At 52.7% G+C, this 21,436-nt stretch overlaps 1 protein-coding gene across 2 annotated transcripts in view; it reads right to left on the bottom strand.

The window, feature by feature from the left end:
* The window catches only part of CRMP1 (collapsin response mediator protein 1), a 69,213-nt gene extending 53,346 nt beyond the window's left edge, over nt 1-15,867 (bottom strand). Inside the window, exon 1 of one of the 2 annotated variants that reach the window (XM_032399746.1) lies at nt 15,418-15,867. In XM_032399746.1, coding sequence (XP_032255637.1) covers nt 15,418-15,798 — 381 coding nt within the window. In that variant the 5' untranslated portion in view covers nt 15,799-15,867. Of the gene's footprint in view, nt 1-11,164; nt 11,408-15,417 lie in introns of those variants that run through there. The other variant, XM_032399751.1, reaches the window with a different exon arrangement.
* Nucleotides 15,868-21,436: the final 5,569 nt, after the last annotated feature.

The raw sequence follows: 21,436 nt of genomic DNA, 5'->3' as shown, positions 1-21,436 counted from the left end.
TTTAAGAGGCAGGTGGGATTCGGCTCAATCTTGACAGTCCACCCTATGCCGTGAAAACAACATGACCCAAAGAAGGAGCCTCCTTCATTCTGAGTCCCAGAAGGAGGGGATATGAGGAGAATGTATGACACAAACAGAAGCCTGAAGACAAATCTAGCTGAGCCCTGCAACGCCTCTGCCACCCACAGACCTATAAGCAGTAAATATTTGTTTGGGGTTGTAAGTCAGAATTAAAAGGTTGTTTGTGATGGGGCATTATTGTATCAAAGTGAACTGATACACCACCAAGACTGTGCTGAGAGCCATTTGAGGGACTTTCTAGCTCAAATATTTCATAATTCCATGACTCAGTTCCTACCTTTACTAACCAGAGCCCCCGCCCTTAGAGATCTCCCATTCCACCTTCCTGCAGCAGCAAGGGCTGCCATACGGTGCATCTGCACATCCTACTTATTCCCAGAAAACCAGCCCATTTGTCTTTGATTTATCTCAGGGGACAGCCTGTCAGCCAGCAGCCCTTTGCCACCTGTCCAGGAAGGCAGCCCTGGAAGTGGCAACAGGCCTGAGACCAAATCTAATTAACACACATTTGTTTTCCGCTTGCATGGGGAGAGAGCACAATGGCATTTTCCTCCTTCATGAAGCAGAAATGGCGGTGGTCCCCATGGATTGCAGGCCTTCTCTGGAAACTCGGGCCCATTTCCATGACAACTGCAGTTTTAACAGCGAGATCTCAGGTCCCATGAGACCAGCAGACAGTCAGGAAATACTCCCTCATGGAGGGAATATCTGGTTTTAAAATAACCCACCTGTTAGATGACCCCAAGAGCGGGCAGGGCCTCCGGAGGAGGGCGCTAGCTACATCTGTGTCTAAGTTGAGACCCATTTCTGTGTTGCCTTGTCTCTGCTTTTGACCTCATACAAAGCAATGTAGACAGAAATCCTTTACCTTTAAGGAAATCACATTCTTGAGCGCACACTAAGCGTCAGTTCTGCATTACATGGGTTTTCATTTTTAATTAAGTTACCTGAAGAAGTGGGTATGATAGGGGTGCCTGAGTGGCTCAGTCAGTTGTCTGACTCTTGATTTCGGCTCAGGTCATGATCTCAGGGTCGTGAGATGGAACCCCAGGACAGGATCCACGCTGGGCGTGGAGCCTGCTTAAGATTCTGTTTCTCCCTCTGCCCCTCCCCTTGCTCACACTCTCCCTCAAAAAAAGAAAAAAAGTAAATAAATAAAATAAAAATAAACAAGAGGTGGGTATGATGGCTACAAGTGAGGAAGCTCAGAGAAGTGAAGTAATTTCTCAAGGTCACACAGCCAGGAGTGGGTGCTGCCAGATTTGAACCTAGTTCCACCTGATACCTACAAAAGGACAGCCCCATTGCCCCCAGGGTGGTTATCCTGCGTTCTCCTCACGATACATGGCTAACATGTCTGAGCCTCAGTTTCGTCCTCTGCAAAATGGGGACAAGCAAGAACCGACCATATATACCCATTCAACTATTTACCAAGCACAATCCCGATGCCATGCATTCCCCTGCCCTCCTGATAGGGTTGCTGCCATTGTGGCCAGAAGGGAGTAAGGCAGATTAAAGGGCTCCGAAAGTTGCTAAGAGCTCCCTGGCGGGGAGATATTAAATGCAGAGACCTATTCGCCCAATAAACACTGGCAATGCCTCCCTATGAGCCAGATGCTTCCACACCCAGTATCTCTTTGACAAAGAGGCGGAGTGGCCTGCTGGTTAAGTCTCTGGGTGCCAAGCAGACTTCCTGAGCTCTGATCGGGCGCACCCTTACTAAGCCTGTGCCCCAGGCAAGTCCTCCTCTGCCTGTGTCAGTTTCCCACCTGTAATGCAGAGAACTCTTTTGAAGACAAATGAATTAAACACGTGGACAAGCGCTTAGATCTGTGCCTGTTTTTTGTTGTTGTTGTTGTTGTTGTTTTAACCTTTGCAACATGGGGAGTTAGATCTCATTGAGATGCTCCGGTTCCATCTTCGACTTCTCTCTAAACTCTCACTTCAGACCCAAGTCTTTCCTCCATCTTGTGGCATCTGGTCCAGAAAGTCCTTGCATGCACCTGCTGATTCCCACCTCCCACTGCCCCTGTCCCAGGTCAGCCTTCACCACCTGTCTCCCTGCTGCCTGTCTTGTCCCCTCCACATGACAGCCAGTGACCTTTCCGAAACACAAATGCAACCATGTCACACCTCTCCTTTAAACCCTTCATCAGCTAACTTGCCCTCATGCACAGGACAAAGTACGCCCTCCTGGGTAATTTCTGGCCTGACCCCACCCCTCCCCCAGCCTTGTGTCCCCACATTCCGCCACTCCCCACACACTGGCTCCTAAATTGCAACTTCACACCCCCATGCCTTCCTATGGCCTTCCTGCCAAACCTGCTCTACCCACTGATTTCCAACTCACCCTGTGAGCCACCGTGTCCTGACCCCAGGAACATGTGGTCATCCCTTGCACTTCCCACAGCTCGAGGCGCACACCTCATGGTTAGTATTGCTTCAAGATGCTTCATCTTCCAGCTCATCTTCGTCTGTCTGTTTCTCCCACGAGGCTGGGAGATCCTTCACGCCAGAGACTACAGCTTATTCCCAAGCAGCTGGGAATTAGATGGGTGACCTGGGACAAGATACTTAACCTCTGCGTGCTTCAGTCTCCTCATCGGTAAATGGAACTAATCAAAGTTTAACTAATCAACTCACAGGATTCCTAAAAATAATGTGTAAAAGCACTTTGTACCCTGCATACGCTAAGTACTGGTCTATGTAGTCCAATATTTTATGCCAAATGTCCTACGTCCACGCATTGAGGAAGCAGGAAAAAGTTTCCATTGCTCTTATCACCTTCTCAAAGGTGTCTGTGACCTAGAAAGTTTTTAAGCCAGTTTGAAAAGTGCCCAATGATTAAAGTTTTATTTTGAATCTATTGTGTTCTGCATGCCCAGAAATAAAGGATAGCAAAAGAGAAAAGAAGAAAATGAAGGAAAAAAAGGAATGAAAAATTCTAACATTGTACCTGGAAAGTGTGCTCCATGAGGAAGAGAGCACTGGGGCCATTTTGGAAAAGAGAGGGTCCTGGGTAAGGAGAAATGCCTGAGAAATGCCTTCCAGAGCCTCCAGGAATGCCAGTGTGGAAGAAAAGGAGACCTGTGAAAATCTGGGGGCGAAAGTAGGGCAAGAGGCAGACCCTCAGTCCACACACACGTGAGCTTTCCAACGGAGCTGCCCAAGAGTAAAGCAGGCTGCTGAGTAAAGTGGTGATCTCCCTGTCACTAGAGGTATGCAAAGGGAGGGTATTTGGAATTCCTGCACTAGAGGAGAGACAGGGAGAAGCAACAGACACCACTTCCTGCCTTCATAACTACACAAACACTGAAAATTTCATATAACTTAAAAGGTTCCTTTTAACTTTAAGGTTGTATAAATCAAATATTTGCTGAGATATTATTAGGACTTCAGCCCTAAGGGTCTATGAGTATGGGACAAAATACAGGGTAGCATAATCTGGGGACAGGTATAAAATCCAAAACAGCTACCCATTTGCTCTATGCAATTCTGCATCAGACCCATTGAGCCACTGAGGTCATTCATCATTCAGTCAAGGCCTAGGGGATGTGTGTGCTAGGATGCTCCAGCTGATACAGAAGACCCTTATTGCAAAATCTTGCTTTTCAGTGGGAAATGCAATGAAGCCCATTAATAGATCAGCTCTGTCCTCTCCCTACTGCCAAAGTACCTCTTGGGAGGCCCTTCTTTGAGCTCCAAAAACCCTTCAAGCCACCCTCATCTTCTTCTGGATGGTAACCACCTAAATACTAAATCCACAAATAGGATATTTGTTAAGGAAAGTCAAGTGCAGAAGTGGCTGAAACCTCACTCAGCAAAGCAACACCATTTGCAACCGGGTTTCATTCATCCACGCACGCAGTATGAAGTCTCTCTGTGAGTCACCAGCCTGCAAGAGCACACCTGAGAGATGCCAAAGAGAATGAGAGGCTGTCTCCGCCCTCCAGTGTTCAATCGAGTGGACAAACCAAAGTTACTGACGTGGGAGCACTCACAGTTCCCAGCCCCCGGGGGAAGGATCCTCCACGGAGAATGGACACAGCTTATACAAGGGCAAAGGGCTGGAGAGGGTAAGCCTGGTCAGGGAGAATGTTCCAGGTGCCTGGGGCACAGGCCCAAGGAAGGAGTGCTTGCTTTTGTTTTCTAGACCAGCATCTCTATGAAAATACCCTAGATCCCACTCCTTCTCCCAAGCCACCAACCCCAATTCAGAGTGATCTTTTCTCAGAGCAAAGTTAGGATTTCATCTCTGCATCCCTCCAGGGCAACGAATCTCAATCTGTGTTCAGAACACATGTCCAAACAGTATAAAAAATGGCAGCGTTCTTAAAGTAATTAAAGACCTACACAACACCAAGTCCGTCAGCATTCATTAGCATGCCATCCCTACTACGGTGTGACTGCCTGTCTCGGGGCCTTGAAGAGCTCACGTCCTTATGCTTCAGCACCAGGGCACTGTCCACGGCCTGGACTCTGTCCTTTTGTACGCTCAAGGGCAAAATCCTCTTGAGGCTTTCTTTCCAGGGCAGGAACTTCCTTTGATTCACAAAAAAAATTGGACTCATTCAACAACACCTCCCTGCTCCACCTGATACATGTTACTAGCACAATTTGTAGACTTGGTTGCAAAAATATAAATTTTACATGCTGATCAAAATTTAGCAGCACATCTGCAGAGGATTTTTTTAATACACCATTCTGCTCACAGCACATGGGCTGAGAACCACTAGTTGCTAGAATAGCTCATATTTCCTATCTTCCACTAGTGCTTCTTGTAATGGGTTCCTAATCTCCATATCTGGCCCTTGGCTCTCACCCCCCACCCCGTACCAATCTGGATTTCCAATTGCCCACTGAGACCCCTCAGCTTAGTGCTCATTCCCAACTTAATTCAACCTAAGAACCAGTGCAGGCCTTTTCTTTCAAACTCACCCCTTATACTTCCGGACCATCTCATCATTAGCTCTAACAGGTGTTTATTAGCATCTCTTATGTGCCATAACTTTCCTTTTCTTTTTTTTTTCATAACTTTCACACTTAATCCTCATATCTCTTTTTTTTTAAGATTTTTTTATTTATTTGACTGAGAGAGCACAAGCAGGGGGAACAGCAGAGGGAGAGGGAGAAGCAGGCTCCCCACCGAGCAGGGAGCCCGACTCAGGACTCAATCCCAGGACCCTAGATCATGACCTGAGCGGAAGGCAGACGTTCAACCATCTGAGCCACCCAGGCGCCCTAATCCCCATATCTCCTTAAGGAAGTTTATCATGGGGCTTCTCTCCATTGACTTAGGTCTGATCATGTGACTTGCTGTGACCACATGACTGTGAGCTGTAACTGAGCTCAAGTTCTTAAAGGCATGTCAGGTTGCTACCAGTCTCTTGTGTCTCCCTCCTCGGCTCCTCCAGCCTGAGTCTCAAAGTGAGGAGATACAAGGAACAGACCCGTTGTTCACCAGCATCCAGGGGCAAAGCTATAGCCAATCCAAGGCCCTCATATAGCATCAACAAGAATTAAATGTATGTTGTTGAAAGCCAGATATGGTGGCTGTTTGCTACAGAACACAGCTGGCTAATACACCTTCCCACAATAAGAATAATAGCAACTAACCTACAGAGGATACACCACGAGCAGGTACTAGTCTAGGCATCTGACACACAGTAAGTCATCTTATTCTCAGGAAAAATCCTATGGAGTATTATTATCCCCATTTCACAAATGAGAAAACTGGTGCATAGACAGAATAAGACACTTGCCTGAACTACACAGTGAAGTCAGTGGAACAGTTAGACTCCAAACCCAAATTGTCTGGTTTCAGAATCCACACTCTTCCATGCTGCCTTTATCATACCAGCTTCCCAGTTCACGAACCGCCAGTGGCTTCCTGTTACCCACAGAATAAAGTCAGAGTGTCCTAAACTTGAAACTCTATAAAGAAAAGGAATCTCTGGGTGCCTGGGTGGCTCAGTCAGTTAAGCGTCCAACTCTCAGTTTCAGCTCAGGTCATGATCTCACGGTCATGGGATCGAGCCCTGCTTCGGGCTCCACACTCAGTCCAGTGGGCTTGTCCTTTTATCCCTGCTCCTCCCCCTGCTCTCTCTCTCTCTCAAATAAATATATAAAGTCTTGAAAGAAAAAGAAAGAAAAGGAAAGGAAAAAAAGAAAAAAAAAAAGAAAAAAAAAAAAGAACAGAAAAGAAAAAAAAAGAAAAGAAAAGGAATCTGAAGCCCAGGGAAAGGAAGTGACTTGCCTGAGATCAAATATCCCACCTGCATTTGAGCCAGACTTAGAACCTATATGCTATTTCCATCACATTGGGTACATTCTACGTGACCTCCGAAGTGTTATAGAATCCCCCCATACCCACACCCCTTCACGCTTATTTCTCCTTCCTCATGCTGCCCCCCCCCCCCGATCCATCTGCGTCTAACGCCTCACTCTCTTCTGACCACATTCATTCTCCAGCCCAAGTCTTCTACAGGCTGGTCCACCTGCCTTGCATGCTCGTCCCTTGTGTCCACCAATCAAATCCCTCACCATCTAGCTCGTGCTGCCCCCCACGTCCCAGGAAGCCACCTCCTATAGCTTCCCCCAACACTGAGTCCTCCCCTCCCCAAGCCCCTCTAACACCTGTGCTCTGTCATCCTTAACTGCTTGTGTGTGCACGTTGTCACTTAGGTGGTAAGCCGGTTAGGGTCATGGATCAGGAGATGTTATTTTTAGCTGCCCATCACACCTGCACAGTCCCAGGAACAGAACAGACACGCAGTGAACACTTGCCCGCTCACCTGCCATTCTGGGTTTTCGTTTCCTCCAAGAGAGAGCCTGAGTCTGGAGAAGGGAACGATCATCTGTCAGCCACCGAAATGTGCCAGGCACATTCACATATGTCCTATCAAGTGCGTTCCATGGATTCAGTCATGGCCAAGTTCATCATGAGAAACAGACACGCAGGGCCAGGTTGGCCCGGCTAGGTTACAGAGGAAGTCCTAACGATATCATTGTTACCCTCTCTGAAACGCTTTTCAAGAATGTAATTTAAACAAAGTAATTTTTCCCCTAAGAATATGGCCCACTTTCCCCTCTCTGGTCACGCACTTGACGTTAACTGAGGGTGTCTGCTTCTCTGCCCTGGACGACAGAAGCTCCGAATCGGGTATCAGATAGATGTCCAGCTGCACACGTCCAGTGGCCTGAAACACTGGCAGTTCTGTTCCCAGCTCTTCCTCGATCTTCGGCCCTGGTATTCCAAGACCTCACTATATGCATGACAAATCCCTGGGGGCATCTCAAATCCTTTGTGTTAAAAAAAGGGGGGGGGCAAATAAACTGAGTATCTGAACTGAATGGCATCCTCAAGAAGAAGTATAACAGGCCTCACGTGTTTTGCATATTTGCACATTAGAGTAACTAACTAGAGTCTGACGTGAGTTCCACTTACTGATCTCTTTCTTCCCTGCCCATCTTCACCGTTTGACGGAACTCATGCACGCACACAGACACACACAGATTTCAATCAGATAGTGATTTTCATAGCAGGCAGACCAGCCCTTCTAGCCCCTCTGCTTGCATCTGGCTCTTTCTTCCTCCACAGGCCACTGCAAGAATTTTTACGTGCCACCAAGTCTCTGTGAACCTGCGCTTACTCTTTGGGATGCAGGGATGATATCGCTGGCCTGCCTTCCTCATAGGACTGCTGTGAAAACCCAGTAAGAAATCACGGAGGTCATGCTGAATGCTCTAACAGCCTGCAAACCCACAAATGATCAGTCCTCAGGAAGTCCTCCTTTTAATAATAATAATTCTTCACCATTGCGGTGGACACTCTGGTCTCCTCCCATGACCGAGCCCCCTTCGCTGGCTCTGCTGGGAGCCTAGAGCTTCTGCAGGGCCAGGAAGCCATGTGCCTTTGTTTGCTCAGAGCCACGCCCAGGATGTTCTAACACTTAACCACTGCAGTGGGCTCCAGAAACAGCCTCAGCTAAGTTAATCCCTGGCTGTGCCATTAATTTTTTAAAAAGCCACACATGAAAGAGAGCTTTGTAAATATTTTAAACAATCTTTAGGGGCTGAAGCTAAGTGTTTCTGCAGTTTCCCTCCTCTCTGTCGGGTACTCTATGATCTCAGGAAAAGGCTGAGGTGGGAAATAAAAGGAAAGATGCCCGATCACAATCAACATGGGTAGAACATTTTCTTAACTCGGCCATGCCCCACCTGGGATGTCCCTCCTTCTCCTCTGCTCAAGTACCCTCTCCCCTATCTCTGGATGCTCTGGCTAAAGTGGGACCTTATCCTGATTGCTCAGATGACAACGCTGAGGCTCACAGTGGGCAGAGAGTGACCCAACATGGAACAGGTGGGATCTTGGGGATGAGCTGAGAGTTGTATCTTGGTCCTTTTCAACCGCCAGGTCCCTCCACGGGCCACACACACCATGGCCACCAAAAACATCCAGCATTTGCTCTCCCTGTACACAGCAGCTACACTGGAAAGCAGAGGTTCACACAATGCTGACTTCCCTTCATTTTCTCCCGCATGCCACACTCATTTGCCTCTGGGCCTTCCTCCACTCACCTAGGAACCCCCCCTCCTCCCTGCCCTCCTCCCAGGACTAGGGTGGGTGTCCCTGCTATGGTTTCCACCAGCCTCCTGTGTGTCCCTTTAGGACACCCCCCACTCTTGGATGCAATTTCAGGCAGAAATGTTGGTCTTTGCCAAACTCTGGGAAGGCATGTGCAAACCCATCTCAAGCCTACTGTCCCTAGCACCCAGCACAGTGCTCATTATTAACTTACCTGCTGCGCAAACTAAGGGTGCCGCATTTGGAAAACCACACTTCTAATGGCATTCTGGTTCCTGTCACAACGTGTACATTATCAGCAAAAGATCCTCAGGAAGCTGAGGGTCCTACAAAGGGGCTCCATCCAAGTCCATCCTCTCTGGTTTGCTGTTTGTTTAAACCACGAGTCTTTCTGGGTGAAGGGGGCTTATGTGGACCAAATGAAACACAAATAAATGCTCATCAAGAGCCTCCTTCCCAGGAACTAAGTATACTTTTCAGCGTCTCCTCCGCACGCACCCATGCTATCGAAGCTGCTAGAACCACGCCATTTGGTTCTCTTTGACACACAGGTTGACTACTGCCTTCGCACAAAGATGAAAGCAGCATCAGCCAGCAGTTCCACTGCCCTTATTACGCGTCTAACACATACTAAGTGCTTTGCCAGAGTCCTCTTGGATGCACACTGATCCTGGGAAGTGGCCAGTGTGGGTCCATGTGGGATATCAAAGCGCAGACGCTGAGAGGTGGCAGAGCGAGGCTGAGCTCCCAGATCTGTCTGGTACAAAAGCCTGGGCAGCCATCCCCACTCCCTGAGGGTCACAGAGGGGGGCAGGGCAGCTGCTCAAGCCTGGGGTACTGTTCTTACGCACCTGCGTACCTGCCTCAAAGACCATGGGGCAAAACTGCCTTCCTGGAAACCAGGGTCCTGAGAGGGGGACAGACCTGCCATGGGCCACAGCCACAGTGGGACCCAAGGCTCCAGACTCAGCAGTCACTGCATCACCCCTACTCCCATCACTTGCCCTGGTTCCCCTGAGGGTCCAGGGTTAGAGAGTCCCAAGGCAGGGAATTAATCAAACAACACCCCCCCTTTCCTCCCCGCACTGCCTTGCCTGGGGCAACCACACCCCTACCACACCTCTTCCGTTGATTGTAGGACTGGCCAGTCACACCTTCCTATCTCAGAAGGCAGGAATTATGGATGGGAGAGAGATGGTCTCTACCCTCAGGGATCACACCTCTAGGCAGGAAGTCACCAAAGGTCTGCTGGAGAGACTTGAAGCTGGGCCCAGGAGGAGTTTTCCAAGGGAAGACTCAGCCCACAGTTGGAGAGGAGGCGCAGGGGTGGGGGGCTGAGGGGGCTCTGTCCCAACCGGCCTCTCACTTGTGCCCCAGCCAGTGCTCCAGCCTCTGGGAGGTTTAGGATTTACTGAGAAGACTCAAAAGAGTATCTGCCCTAAACTGGGCAGGCTAATGGGAAATGTCAGCTCCCTCCTCCCCGAGGCTGCCCTCCTCCTGCAGGTGCCCTGGGGCTCCCAGAGCCAGGATTCTGGATAAATGAGTATGCTGGGTGTCCTGTCCTCAAACCTCAGGTACCATGCTGGAAGATTCTATCACACCCAGAACGCCACCTCCCAGCACCTGGCTACTCCAGCACCCGCCACCAAAGGCCCACAGGCTTCCTCAGCGCCTGTGAGCCACATCCTTCAGGACTGGTTTGGCTGGACTCCGGTACCAGGGAGGGAATGGGGTGGAGGCCAGGTCTCCCCAGAGCTGCGCCCTCGGCCCTCAGCTCCCCACCCAAGACAAAGCAGGGATCCTTTGTTTCCGGCCACACCCAGAGACAGCGGACGGCTCAGCGCCCACCACCCTTCTACCCCCCAGCGTTAACCCTTCCGGAACCACAGTTGCCAGTGCGGCCCCATTAGGTTTATTTTTAGCTGCGGTGAGGAATGGGAGGGGCGCTCCATCATGGCGCTGCCTCTAGGTCCAGGCTTCCACTCCATCAGTAGGGGCGGGGAGTGGGAGGCGGAGGACGGTATTTTTCCTTCCTCCGGCTGGGAAGGAACTCGGCGGCGAGGTCCAAGAGCCCGACGGTGCGGAGGCCAGGCGCAGGACGCTCGGCACTCCCCGCCCCATCCCCGCTCCAGGGCTGGAGGGAGGGGTTCGGCCCCCCGCGCCCCTCCCTCTTTTGTTCAGCTCCGCATCCTCCCTGTCCACGCCATCCTCCGGCACTTCCCGTGGGGTGGGGGGTGGGGGCCGGCAAGCCCGCGGGGAGAGGGACCCGAGGCTCCAGCCCCGCCTAGCCATGCGGGGCTCCCCACCACCACCACCACCATTGTCCCCAGAGGCTGGGGGGAGGGGGCTGCAGTGCTGAGATCAGCCCCGCCCCACCCGCCGCCACGCAGGAAGCCTCGGGGGCCGCCCCTGCCGCCCCCCCGCGGATCCCGACCCTGGCGGCGACCACCCCCACCCCACAAAGAACGGCGGGGCGGGGGCGGGGGTCCGGCTTACCGTGATGTGCGGAATGCTCTTCTTGCCCTGGTACGACATGGCCCCGCTGGCGCCCTCGGCCCGGCCGGCGGACCTGTGGGGGCTGTCTTTCGCTCGGCCCGGCTCTCAACCGGTCCCGCTCCCCGCGGGCGCGGTGACTAAGGCCCGGGAGGGCAGAAGAGAGGGACGGGAGCTCGGCGCCCGCGGCTGCCCACGCGCCCGCTGCCCCGGCTGCTCCGCCCGCCCGCCCGCCGCCGCCGCTCCGGCTGCCAGCACCGCCCGGCTCGGTGAGGAGGGCGGGAGGAGGAGGGAGAGGCGAGGGCGGGAGGAGGGGGCTACAGACAGACAGCTCCTCCCGGCGGCGCGGAGCCGAGCCCGATTCGCCCCTGTCGACTCGAACCAGGAAGCTCTTCCCTTCCGATCCCCCCCCCCCCCCCCCCCCCCCGCCCCCCGAACCGCCCAGCCCTGCCGACCCCCGCCCCGCGCACACGCCCTCGGCTGCGCCCCGGCCTCGCTCTCCCGATTGGGAGGGTCTGGTTTTCAGGGTGCTTTTAAATGCCAGAGACGGCCTTGGACTGCGCGGGCAAGGCCCAGCATCTGCGGGCCTCCCCGGAACAGCTGCGCGGGGGAGGGAGCGTGGGGCGGGCGCCGAGGACCCGCCGGAGCTGCTTGAGCGTTCGGCGGCCCTCCGGACCCGGCCCAACGACTGCCCCAGCCCTCTCCTGCCTCTCTTGCTGCATGCAGCCTCCGTTCGTCTGTTTGTCCATCCGCTCTGCACACTCCCTGAATAGATCAAGCGCTTTTCCATCTCCAGGGACTCCAAGCCTTTATTCAAGCTGTACCCTCTTCCTTAATATCTAACCCCAGACAAAAGGTTACCCATCTCCCAGACTCATCGTCAAGGGCCTCTCCATAAAGCCGTTCCTGCCACGCTCCCAACTCCCATCATTGAATCAGCCTCCCCGAGGGCTCAGCAGGAGCCTTACTGCCAGGCCAAGGGAGTGCAGCAGGGATGAGAGAGACAAGGCCCTAACCTAATTAGTGGCTGACCTGCTCTACCCCCTGCAGCAGCTTCTCATCACACAGCAGCCTGGCCCTGGAGCCACCAGGTCACCCCCACAGTCTTGCTTACCAGTGATTGTTTGGAGGGCCAGACCACTGGTGCTAAGGTCCCCATAGACCCCAGGAGAGGCTGGGGGGCAAGAGAAGAATAGGATGTCCTGCCTCCCAATGTATAGTGTACCATGGCCTCAGCACCCCTGACCCAGATGCTGCTCTGGGGAGAGGTGGGCAGGAAGCCAGGGCATAGCTTGATAAACCTCTTGACAGGAAAGGAGAAAAGAGGGAAGGGGGGAAGGGGAGTCCTAGCAAGCCCCCACAACCCCAGACAGGTGCCCCAAATCTCCAGACAGAATAAAATGTTAACCTCTGCCATTCACTTTTTGCCTGCAAAATACAAACTAGCAGTATCTTTTAAAAGACCCATCTTCTTTACTTTCAAGTTGCCACCCAGAGGGAGGGTGTGCTAGGGGTGGTAAAGCACCCCACTACACAGGCTGAGGCCTGAAGCTCTTCCCTCCACAGCCACCTAGAGGCCAGTCACCCACACCAGGACAGGAGGCCAGAGATACCTTGGCCTTGAAACAGATGTGGGGTTGTAGATTCACAAAAGAGAAGCAACTTAGTATTCCAGGAACACTAGGCCATCATTTTCCCATTTTACAGGTGGAAAGTTGGGGCTTACAGAAATAAAATGGTATCTCAGGTGCAAAGTACATTAGCTACTGAGCATCACAGTTTCTGGAAGCCAGGTTCCCGCACACCTTATCTAGAGCTCATTCTCCACTCATTCTTTCAGTCTGTCCTCTGGACTCTGAGCTGGGTCTTAAATCCTTGTTGATGACCAGAATTTGCAGGCCTCCGTTCCCATGTTGCCTACATTGCCTTCCTCAGCGTTGTTAAGTCCTAGGTTCCACGCACCAGGACGTCCCCAGGGGTCAGTCTGGACAGGGAAGCTCCCGAGCTGGGGACAAGACCACGTGTGTATCGGGGGGAGGGGCACCGGTTCGCGATTGGCCAAACAGATCGCTGCTCCCAAGCAGACTTCCCGGGTACAAAGCGCCGCAGTCGCTGGGCCTCGGGCCTCAGCAAACGCTGCGCCTGCGCCGCAGAAACTCCTCCTCCCTCCCCAGGAGAGAGCTTTCTGGGCGGGGGGAGGACCTCGGGCCCCTGTACCCTCTGCAAAGCACTGGAGCCGCGAAGCCCGCCCCAGAACCCGAGTCCCGTGGCCGCTTGGTCTGCAGAAAGTAAAACGCTTCCCTTCGGGAGACCGTGAGCCCCTGGGCTCCGCAGTCCCAAACCTCGAGGACTTCTGGAGCCCTAGGCGCGCCTGAGGGCGCCGCCTTTTGTCCAGTCCCCGAGGAGCCATGGAGAAACGGAAGAGAGGGCCAGAGGGGGAGAGAGAGGAGTGGAAGAGGTGAAGCGACCACCATCCCCAAATGCCTAGGCGCGGCTGCGGAGCCGGCCCAGGCAGAGCCTGGGGCCGATGCTGGCGCTGGTGACACTGACCACGGACGCACTTGCAGACAGCTTCCGGACGTGCACAAAGCGCTCTCGCCTCCCTGATACTCCACCACGCCTTGTGGGTGGCTGGGAGAAAAACGCCATCCCCATTTCACAGGTGGAGAAGCTGAGGTTCAAGAGGACGAAGTGCCTTGGTTGGAAACCAGGGTTTCCCGGTACAGACCCTGACTTCAGGATCCGCAGCTCTGAAGCCTCCCGCTCTGGCTCAGAAGTCTGGATCCCAAACAAGGTCTGCCACCAGGGAAGGAGGTGGTCAGGGCAGAATAAGAAGGGGTAGAGGAAAGGAGATGACTCTCTCGATATCTCCCTCCCTTGCCCCCACCCCATCATTGTAGACCTCCCCTCTTCAGGGCGCCGAATTCAGGACCATGGAGAGTTCTCGAGCAAAGGGACAGGACGCGGAGAGCGAGAGAATGGGAGCCGCAGGAGACCCGGTACTGCGTCCTTGCAGCCGCAGGCTGGCGCAGCCCCCACTCCTCCAGGAAGCCCTCCCAGATTTCTGTCTGAATCGAGCTCGGCTTCCTTCCGCTCACTTTATGCCTCTCACAGTATTTAAGGGGAGAAGGGCTAATAAAAAATGATAGTAAAATTCAACAACGAACATTTATTGAATGCTCACTGCTTACCAGCATTAGCTGATTTAATTCTCACAATGAATCTGGCACCCACCCTGGCCTGGGGTGGGGCCAGCGTGCTGAGCTGGGACCCCAGCGCCTACCGCGGGTCTGGGACCTGAGCAGTGCTCAGACTTCGAGTTCTGGGCTAAGCTGACAGCCCGCTGGCCCTTGGGTGTTCCAACTTCCGTTGTCCTGGCATCTGGTCCCGACCCTCACACATACATCCCAAAGCTGTGCTTTCTACCCATCCATCTTCCTCCAATTCCCTGGCAACCGCTAGCTTAAGGGAGAAGAGCCATAGGGCCCAGGGCCTGGCATTCCCTCTCCCTAATGCTCCTTCACTTTAGGAGGGTAAAAACCTCAAGTCTAGGAAGCTAGAGACCGGGGTTCAAATCTCCAACTTGCTCTGTGAAGAGAGTACAGTGGCATCGTGCTGTGGGACTCAGGAGCATCCCCTGAAGATGTCGGTGCTTGGGGGTAGCAGTTTCTAGTGCTAGCTGCCCGACTCATCTAAATCGTTAACCAGATCTTTCCCCCAAGCATAGAGGGAGCACACACGAAAGGTTCCTTTCAGCATTAACCTGTGTGACCACAGGCGTTTCACTGAACCTTTTCCAGAGTCTGGAACACAGTAGGTGCTTCATAATCACTAGTGAGTGAGTGAATAAATGAATGCACGAATGCGGAAAAGAGCTCCCCTTCTTTTCCCATAAGGCAGGGAATGGGGATCCTTGGATTAACTTCACCCCAGAGGTCCCCTCGCGTTTTAAGGGTCCATGTGGCGGCTGTAGCCAACTTACTTTCCTTCTCAGAGCCTTGCTCTCCCTTCCTGCAGAAGAGGAGCGGGGGGCTGGATTTCGAAGGACCCTTTGGAGTCTCACGGGCTGGGCTGGCCAACCCCGACCAAATCGTACCACCTCTCCGACCCTCCAGTGTGACGGAGTGGGGGAGGGGGGCTTCCGTGGCCCTCTCAAGCCCGGTGGCAGCGGCCCAGGCACTCCGCTCAGGCGGCTCCACGCCCAGCTGCCCCGAGGGCCCCGCCCCCCGTCCGGTCCGCGCGCGTCCCGAGGGTACCTGGCCATTGTCCCGGCCGAGTGGCAGGTCACGGGGCGCAGGGCAACGGATGCGCAGCGCGGGTGGTCGCTCCTCGCGCTCGCCCGGCGAGCTGACCGCCGAGCCCGAGAGCTCACTCACGTCGCTGGCCGTGTCCTCGCTACCGCCGGGCCCCGGCAGGCCGACGGCGTCGGGCCGGCCAGCACTGCGAGGCGTGCGCGCCGAGCCGCGGCGGCCCACGCTGTACGCGTCGAAGTCGATGGTCTTGTTCTCGTAAGCGCCCTCCACCGCGGCGAACATGCCGCCGTACTTCTGGCGCGGCGTCTGCGCCGCGCTACCCGGCCGCGCCAGGTACACGGGCAGGTCGTCCTCCGTGTTCCACGCGCGCCGCCGGTCCGCCATGCCGGTCCAAGGCCGGCAGCCCACCCGCGCTCCCGCCCGCTCGCGGCCCTGGCCACCGCCGTGCGCCGCGCTCCGCGCTCCGCGCTCGCTGCGGGCCCGCGGCGGCCCAGGAGCGACTGCGGCCCGGGGAGGGGCGGGGCGCGCGGCGGGGCGGGGCCGGGGCGGGGCCGGGGCGGGGCCTCCGGGCGGCTGTCGGCGAGCGCAGCGGCCGGCTACAAAGGACCGAGGGGGCGGGGACCGCGGCGGGGGCGGGGAGGGACGGTGACGTGCCCGAGCCGCAGCGCCGGGGGCGGGCAGACGAACCGCAGTGCCCTCGCCACACCCCCACTCCCCGCCCCCAGGCCGAGCGCAGAGCGCGAGGAGAGCGAGGGGCAGCCTGGAGTATGCACACACACTCGCGTGCGCACACGTACACACTCCCCAGGCACACACAGGTTCGTACCAGCACACCAGACAATTACGCCATAAAACACGGGAGAAATGCACAAACATGCTGGCACGCACACACACACACACACACACACACGGGAGTCGATTACACTCAGGCTTCCCAGTCACAGGCTCATTCAGTCACATCTTAGACATTTTTGCACAGACGTACAAGCTTGTGCATATTACGAGCCAATTACACACACCCACACCAGAAATTCTCATAGGCACCCAACCCCACCAACCCAGCATCACACAACTGGAGTTGTGTGATTAATCGCACAACCGGAGAAACACTCACACATTGGACACAGCATTCATTCACTCTACAGTGTTATACTGAGTGCCCGCTGGTGCCTAGCACGTTGTGGGTGCTGGGGATGGCTCTGTGAACAAAATACACCAAGTCCTGCCCTCTGGGAGCTGACACTCTAAGGAGGGAGGAAGCAAACAGAGGCATAATGTTCCAGGTGGTGCTAAGTGCTAGGAAAGATGAAACGGAAGACAAGAGGGACATGCCACGACCACATTCACTCAGGCAGACAAGAGAAATACACTCCTGCACACCAACGAATGACTCACACACATGCACGATGCTCACTCCTACAACACCCACACAACAAAGAGACTGTCACACACTCACACCAAAGGCAAACTCACAAGGTGACTCCACACAGGTGCACTCGTAAACCCAGTCAGGACACCCACACAGAAATCCACCCTGGAAATAAGGAAAGTCTGAAGCTTAAAAATAGGAACGCTCCAGAGAAAGACACACAGAGAGATAGATGAACACATACGAACACACACACACCCGTCAGTCACCCAGACAAATATTCCCCATTCTAGAGTCACCTCCCACAACCCCTAGTACAGCCTACTCTTAATGTGCCAGGAGCTTGCAGTCAAGGGTCCCAGGCTTCTTCTGACTTGGGCCAGGTGGAAGGCATGAGGGCCTGGGGGTCATTCTTCTGGGGGTTCCCTCAATCCTTCTTCAAGGCCAGGCTCCATGTGCCTCCCCTAGACACCATCCTTCATTTCTCCATGATTATTATCAGGCCGAGGATCCTGAGAGTCTCCGGGGATCTGGCGATCCCAGCTGCTCTTTCTGGACGGGTGGAATCACCAGCTGCCAACCCTCTCTGCTGGCGAGTCCAGACAGGCAGCATTTGGGACTGGGAAGGGAGCCTGAGTGCCTGGCCTTGCACCCTCAGCCCTCCCTATTCTGGGAACTGTCCCTTCAGCACCGGGTCCCACCAGTTCTGGGGTCCCAGACAGAGAGCCAGATTCACATTCTCGTTCTTGTGACTGCTGGAACCCAGGGGCTGATGACGCCAGGGATACTGGCTTCATGGTAGCTGACACCTCGCTGTATTTACTATCTTTCAACGCTGGAATAAACTGCCCATTGGGCAGATGAGGAAACAAGAGAGGAGCAGTGAAACAGATGCCTAGTGCCTCATATCTTATTGCTGCTCAGCCAGGCCTGGAACTCGGTGGTCATTTAGTGGGTCCCTTTCCTGTGCTGGGAATATCGCGATGAATATTTATAAAGCTCCTTCAAGAAGCATATATTATAGTAGGGGAGAGAATACTGGCCATAAAGAACATAAGAACCCCCTCACTCTCTCTTCTAGCCACCCCATCCCCCATCCTAGCCTCCTCCTTTGTCCCTGAGCACCCTGCACAGATTTCTGTCACAAATAATCCACTTGAGGTCTGGAGGACTCTAGGCTTCATTGCAAGTGTTTTCAATGAAAACTTCTATCTGTCCTGGGAAATACTATTCCCAGGATATCCCAAGCCAGGAAATTTCATATTGAAGCCCACCTAGACTTCTAAAGCTCCACAAATATTCACAACAACTAAACCCACAGAAATACCAGAGAATCCAAGAATCTGAGTTAGACAGAACTTTGAGGTCAATCCTCCATGTCTGAACCTGCTCTCAACATTTTGAGGAGCTTGTCTCCGCTGCTTTGCTTAAATACCACTGGTGATAGAGATCCCACTGCTTCCCAAGAAAACCCTTTCTGCTGTAAGAAAGGGCTAGGCAGTTGTCAAGACTAGGAGGGAGTTAGCACAAGGAAGAAGGAGGGAAAGAGTTGCCTTTGTGCAGAAGCAAGAAAAGAAAAGTATAATTCCCATTTACAGAGAGTTGACTACATGCCAAGGACCATTGTGGGCACTGTACATATAGTAACTCTTTTAAGCCTCACAGCAACCTTTGGCATAGGTACCATTTTAGCCTCATTCTACAGATGAGAAAACTAAGGCTCAGAGAGATAAGTGACTTGCCTAGGGTCACAGCTGGTAAGTAATGCTGCTTAGGATTTAAACACAGCAGTGTGGCCCCAGAGTCTGCATCTTAATCGGTGCTCTTTACCCTTCTCAAGAAGTGTGGCTGAAGGAGTCCCTTTGGGAGAGGGGAGATAAAGGAAAAGGCCTGGGATAGTCAGAAGAGTCTGGATTTTTGAGTTAGAATCCTGTCCTCCCTGCAGCCTGGGGCAACTAATCATTCAGCCTTCATCCAGCATACATTTGGGTACCCCTGTATGTCAGAGACTTTATGTTACTCCTCAGGACTCCTCTGGGCTCCTCTGTTTCCCTAAAGACAAGGGAGGGGGTCTGGCTTCTATGGAGTGTCTACCAAATGTATGTAAGGGTCTTTGCACACACTATTCATCTTTACACACTGCAGTCTGCTTCACCTGTCACTTTATATGCCACCGGCTCTCTCAGCAGTCCCACATGGCAGACAACACCATCTCCATATTCAGGCTCCAGTGCTGAGGGGTACATACCTTAAACTCACAGCCCCAGTTTTCTGCCAGGAGGTGCTGGGTTTCAGCGTGGGCTTGCCTGAGTGCTTCCTACAACGTCTCCTCCTTCAAGGGCAATAACCCAAGTGTAGCAAAGAAAGGGAAGCCAGAAACAAAGCTGGGGCTTAAGTTAGGAAATGAACCTGCCAGCCTGCAGGGAGGCCAAGGGAGCAGCATCTGGCTAAGGCCAGCAGAGGAAAGCCCAGGAAAGCTGAGCAAACTGCATTCGGGCCAGAGGATGGCTGTGACCTTTCCCACTCTGTCCTCTGATTGCTGTCAGTCCTCCAGGGAAGGAGTGCTCACAAGTGAATTAAACCATGACATCTGGTGAAGGACAAGCCAGGAGCTCATCCTGTCAGGCCAGGAAGCCTTCCGGCGTGGTGGCAGAGAAGAGAGAGGGCCGGGTAACATGGCAGCAGGGAGAGAACAGGAGAGGCCGCTCAGTTCTAATGCATGCTCTCCATCAGGGCCCTTGTTGGGCAAAATAACAAACAAAAAGATATTAAAAAAAAAAAAGCATCAGTTATAAAAAGAATGCTTTCCAAAAGATGAGGGAAAGGGAATTGTAGTTTATTGTCAGGTGTGAATCTGCAAGGTGGGTAATGGATTATTGCCATCATTTTGTGTCTAAGAAACAAGGTTCCAAGAAGTTAAGCACACTGCCTAAAGTTATGTGGCCAGCAAGTGGCAGAGAAACAGTTCAACTTCAGGCCCGTTTGATTCTGAAATGTATGCTTTTCCCTGGCAGCCTCCAAAGCAGTGCATAGGGATGTGGTAGGCAGAATAATAGACCCCTTCCCAAAGAAGCCCACCTCCTAAGCCCTAGGACCTGTGTATATGTCACCTTACGTGGCAAAAGGGAAAGAGAATTTGCAGATGTGGCAAAGTCTGGGATCTTGAGAAGGGGAGATTATCCTGGATTATCCAGTTTGGCCTAAAGTAATCACAAGCATCCTTATAAGTGAAAGAGGGGTGCAGGAGGATCAGAGTCAGAGAAGATGTGACAGCAGAAGCAGGTGTCAGAGTCAGAGAGAGAGTCGAAGATGCTACACTGTTGACTTTCAAGATGGAGGAAGAAAGCATACGCCAAAGAACACAGGCAGCGTCTAGGAGCTGGAAAAGGCAAGGAAGCAAATTCTCCCCAGGGACTCCCGAAGGAACACAGCCCTGCCAAGACCTTGATTTTAGCCCCATGAGACCCAATGCAGATTTCTAACCTCCAGAGCTGTAAGATAATAAACCTGTGTTGTTTTGAGCCCCTAGCTTAGTGGTAACTTGTTACAGCAACAACAGTAAAACTAAAACATGCATTTAAAGGGCCATAAAAGAAGTCACTTCATTATTTGTGCAAAGGGGATTTGACTTCTGAGAAGGTCACTACTCCCCACCAAAAATCAAGACTCTTGGATTCATTGCCTTTTCATATGGTGTCAAAGTCTACAACTTTTTGTAATGAACCATCAGTAAGTTAGACATTCAAAAGGGAAAAAAAAACCTTTAATTGTGAAAAAGCATACATTTTAATGTACAAAATTACACAAATTATACATTTAATGAACATAGAAAAATACATCTTGGTAACAAGAGAAAATGCCAGCCTAGTTTACACAAGATTGAGCAAGCATTACAAATCTTGAAAACCCAGAAGGGAGTTTTGAGCCTGATTCACAACTGATCAGGAATCCAATGAGCATCTCCAGGGACTCTGCACTCTGCTCATTCACTGAAGGCAGGAGCTGGGGGACAGCCACTACCCATGGACCCAAGGGAGGGTCCTGCTGAAGAGCATCCAAAAGGAAGGGGGCTCCACTCCTGTTGCCAGATATCACTCCCATATGAACCCATGCTTCTGAGAGGAGGGGCAGAACTCTGCCAAAATTCTGGCCCTTGTGTTTATTAATGGCCGTGTATAATATAAAATTCCTTTAATGTTCAAGCAATGGCAAAGTGGAGAGGTATTATACATTTGGGACCCAATGGGAAAGTATGCAATTTCCAAACCACCGTCTGTGCTTCATGGCTTTCACATGATACCCTCCCAGGAGTCAACCCGAAAGACTGAGGGGACCAGGGGCATTCTGCCAAAATGAATTCATAAGCCTTGTTCATCATCTTTGCCAGTGACACCCAGGTCCCTTCCCTACCTCATTATCAAAAGTTGGTTGTGCAAACCTGAACTTTGGGAGACCAACGGAATCACCAAACTCAGATTGGTGACACAAGCCTAACCATTGCACTGAAATGCATCTGGGCATTTTCAAAGAGGAGAGGAAATGTTCCCAACATCTACAGAGCACTAACATGTGCAGATGCTTTAGAAGACACGTGCTGTCTCATCAAGGCTCACACCTTCCCTGCTGTTTCCATGGAAGACTTTGGGATTTAGA

The sequence above is a fragment of the Phoca vitulina genome, unplaced genomic scaffold (genome assembly GCF_004348235.1).
Source record: "Phoca vitulina isolate PV1807 unplaced genomic scaffold, GSC_HSeal_1.0 scaffold3, whole genome shotgun sequence".
Lineage (NCBI taxonomy): Eukaryota > Metazoa > Chordata > Mammalia > Carnivora > Phocidae > Phoca > Phoca vitulina.
This window is presented reverse-complemented; position numbering and strand designations above follow the sequence as displayed.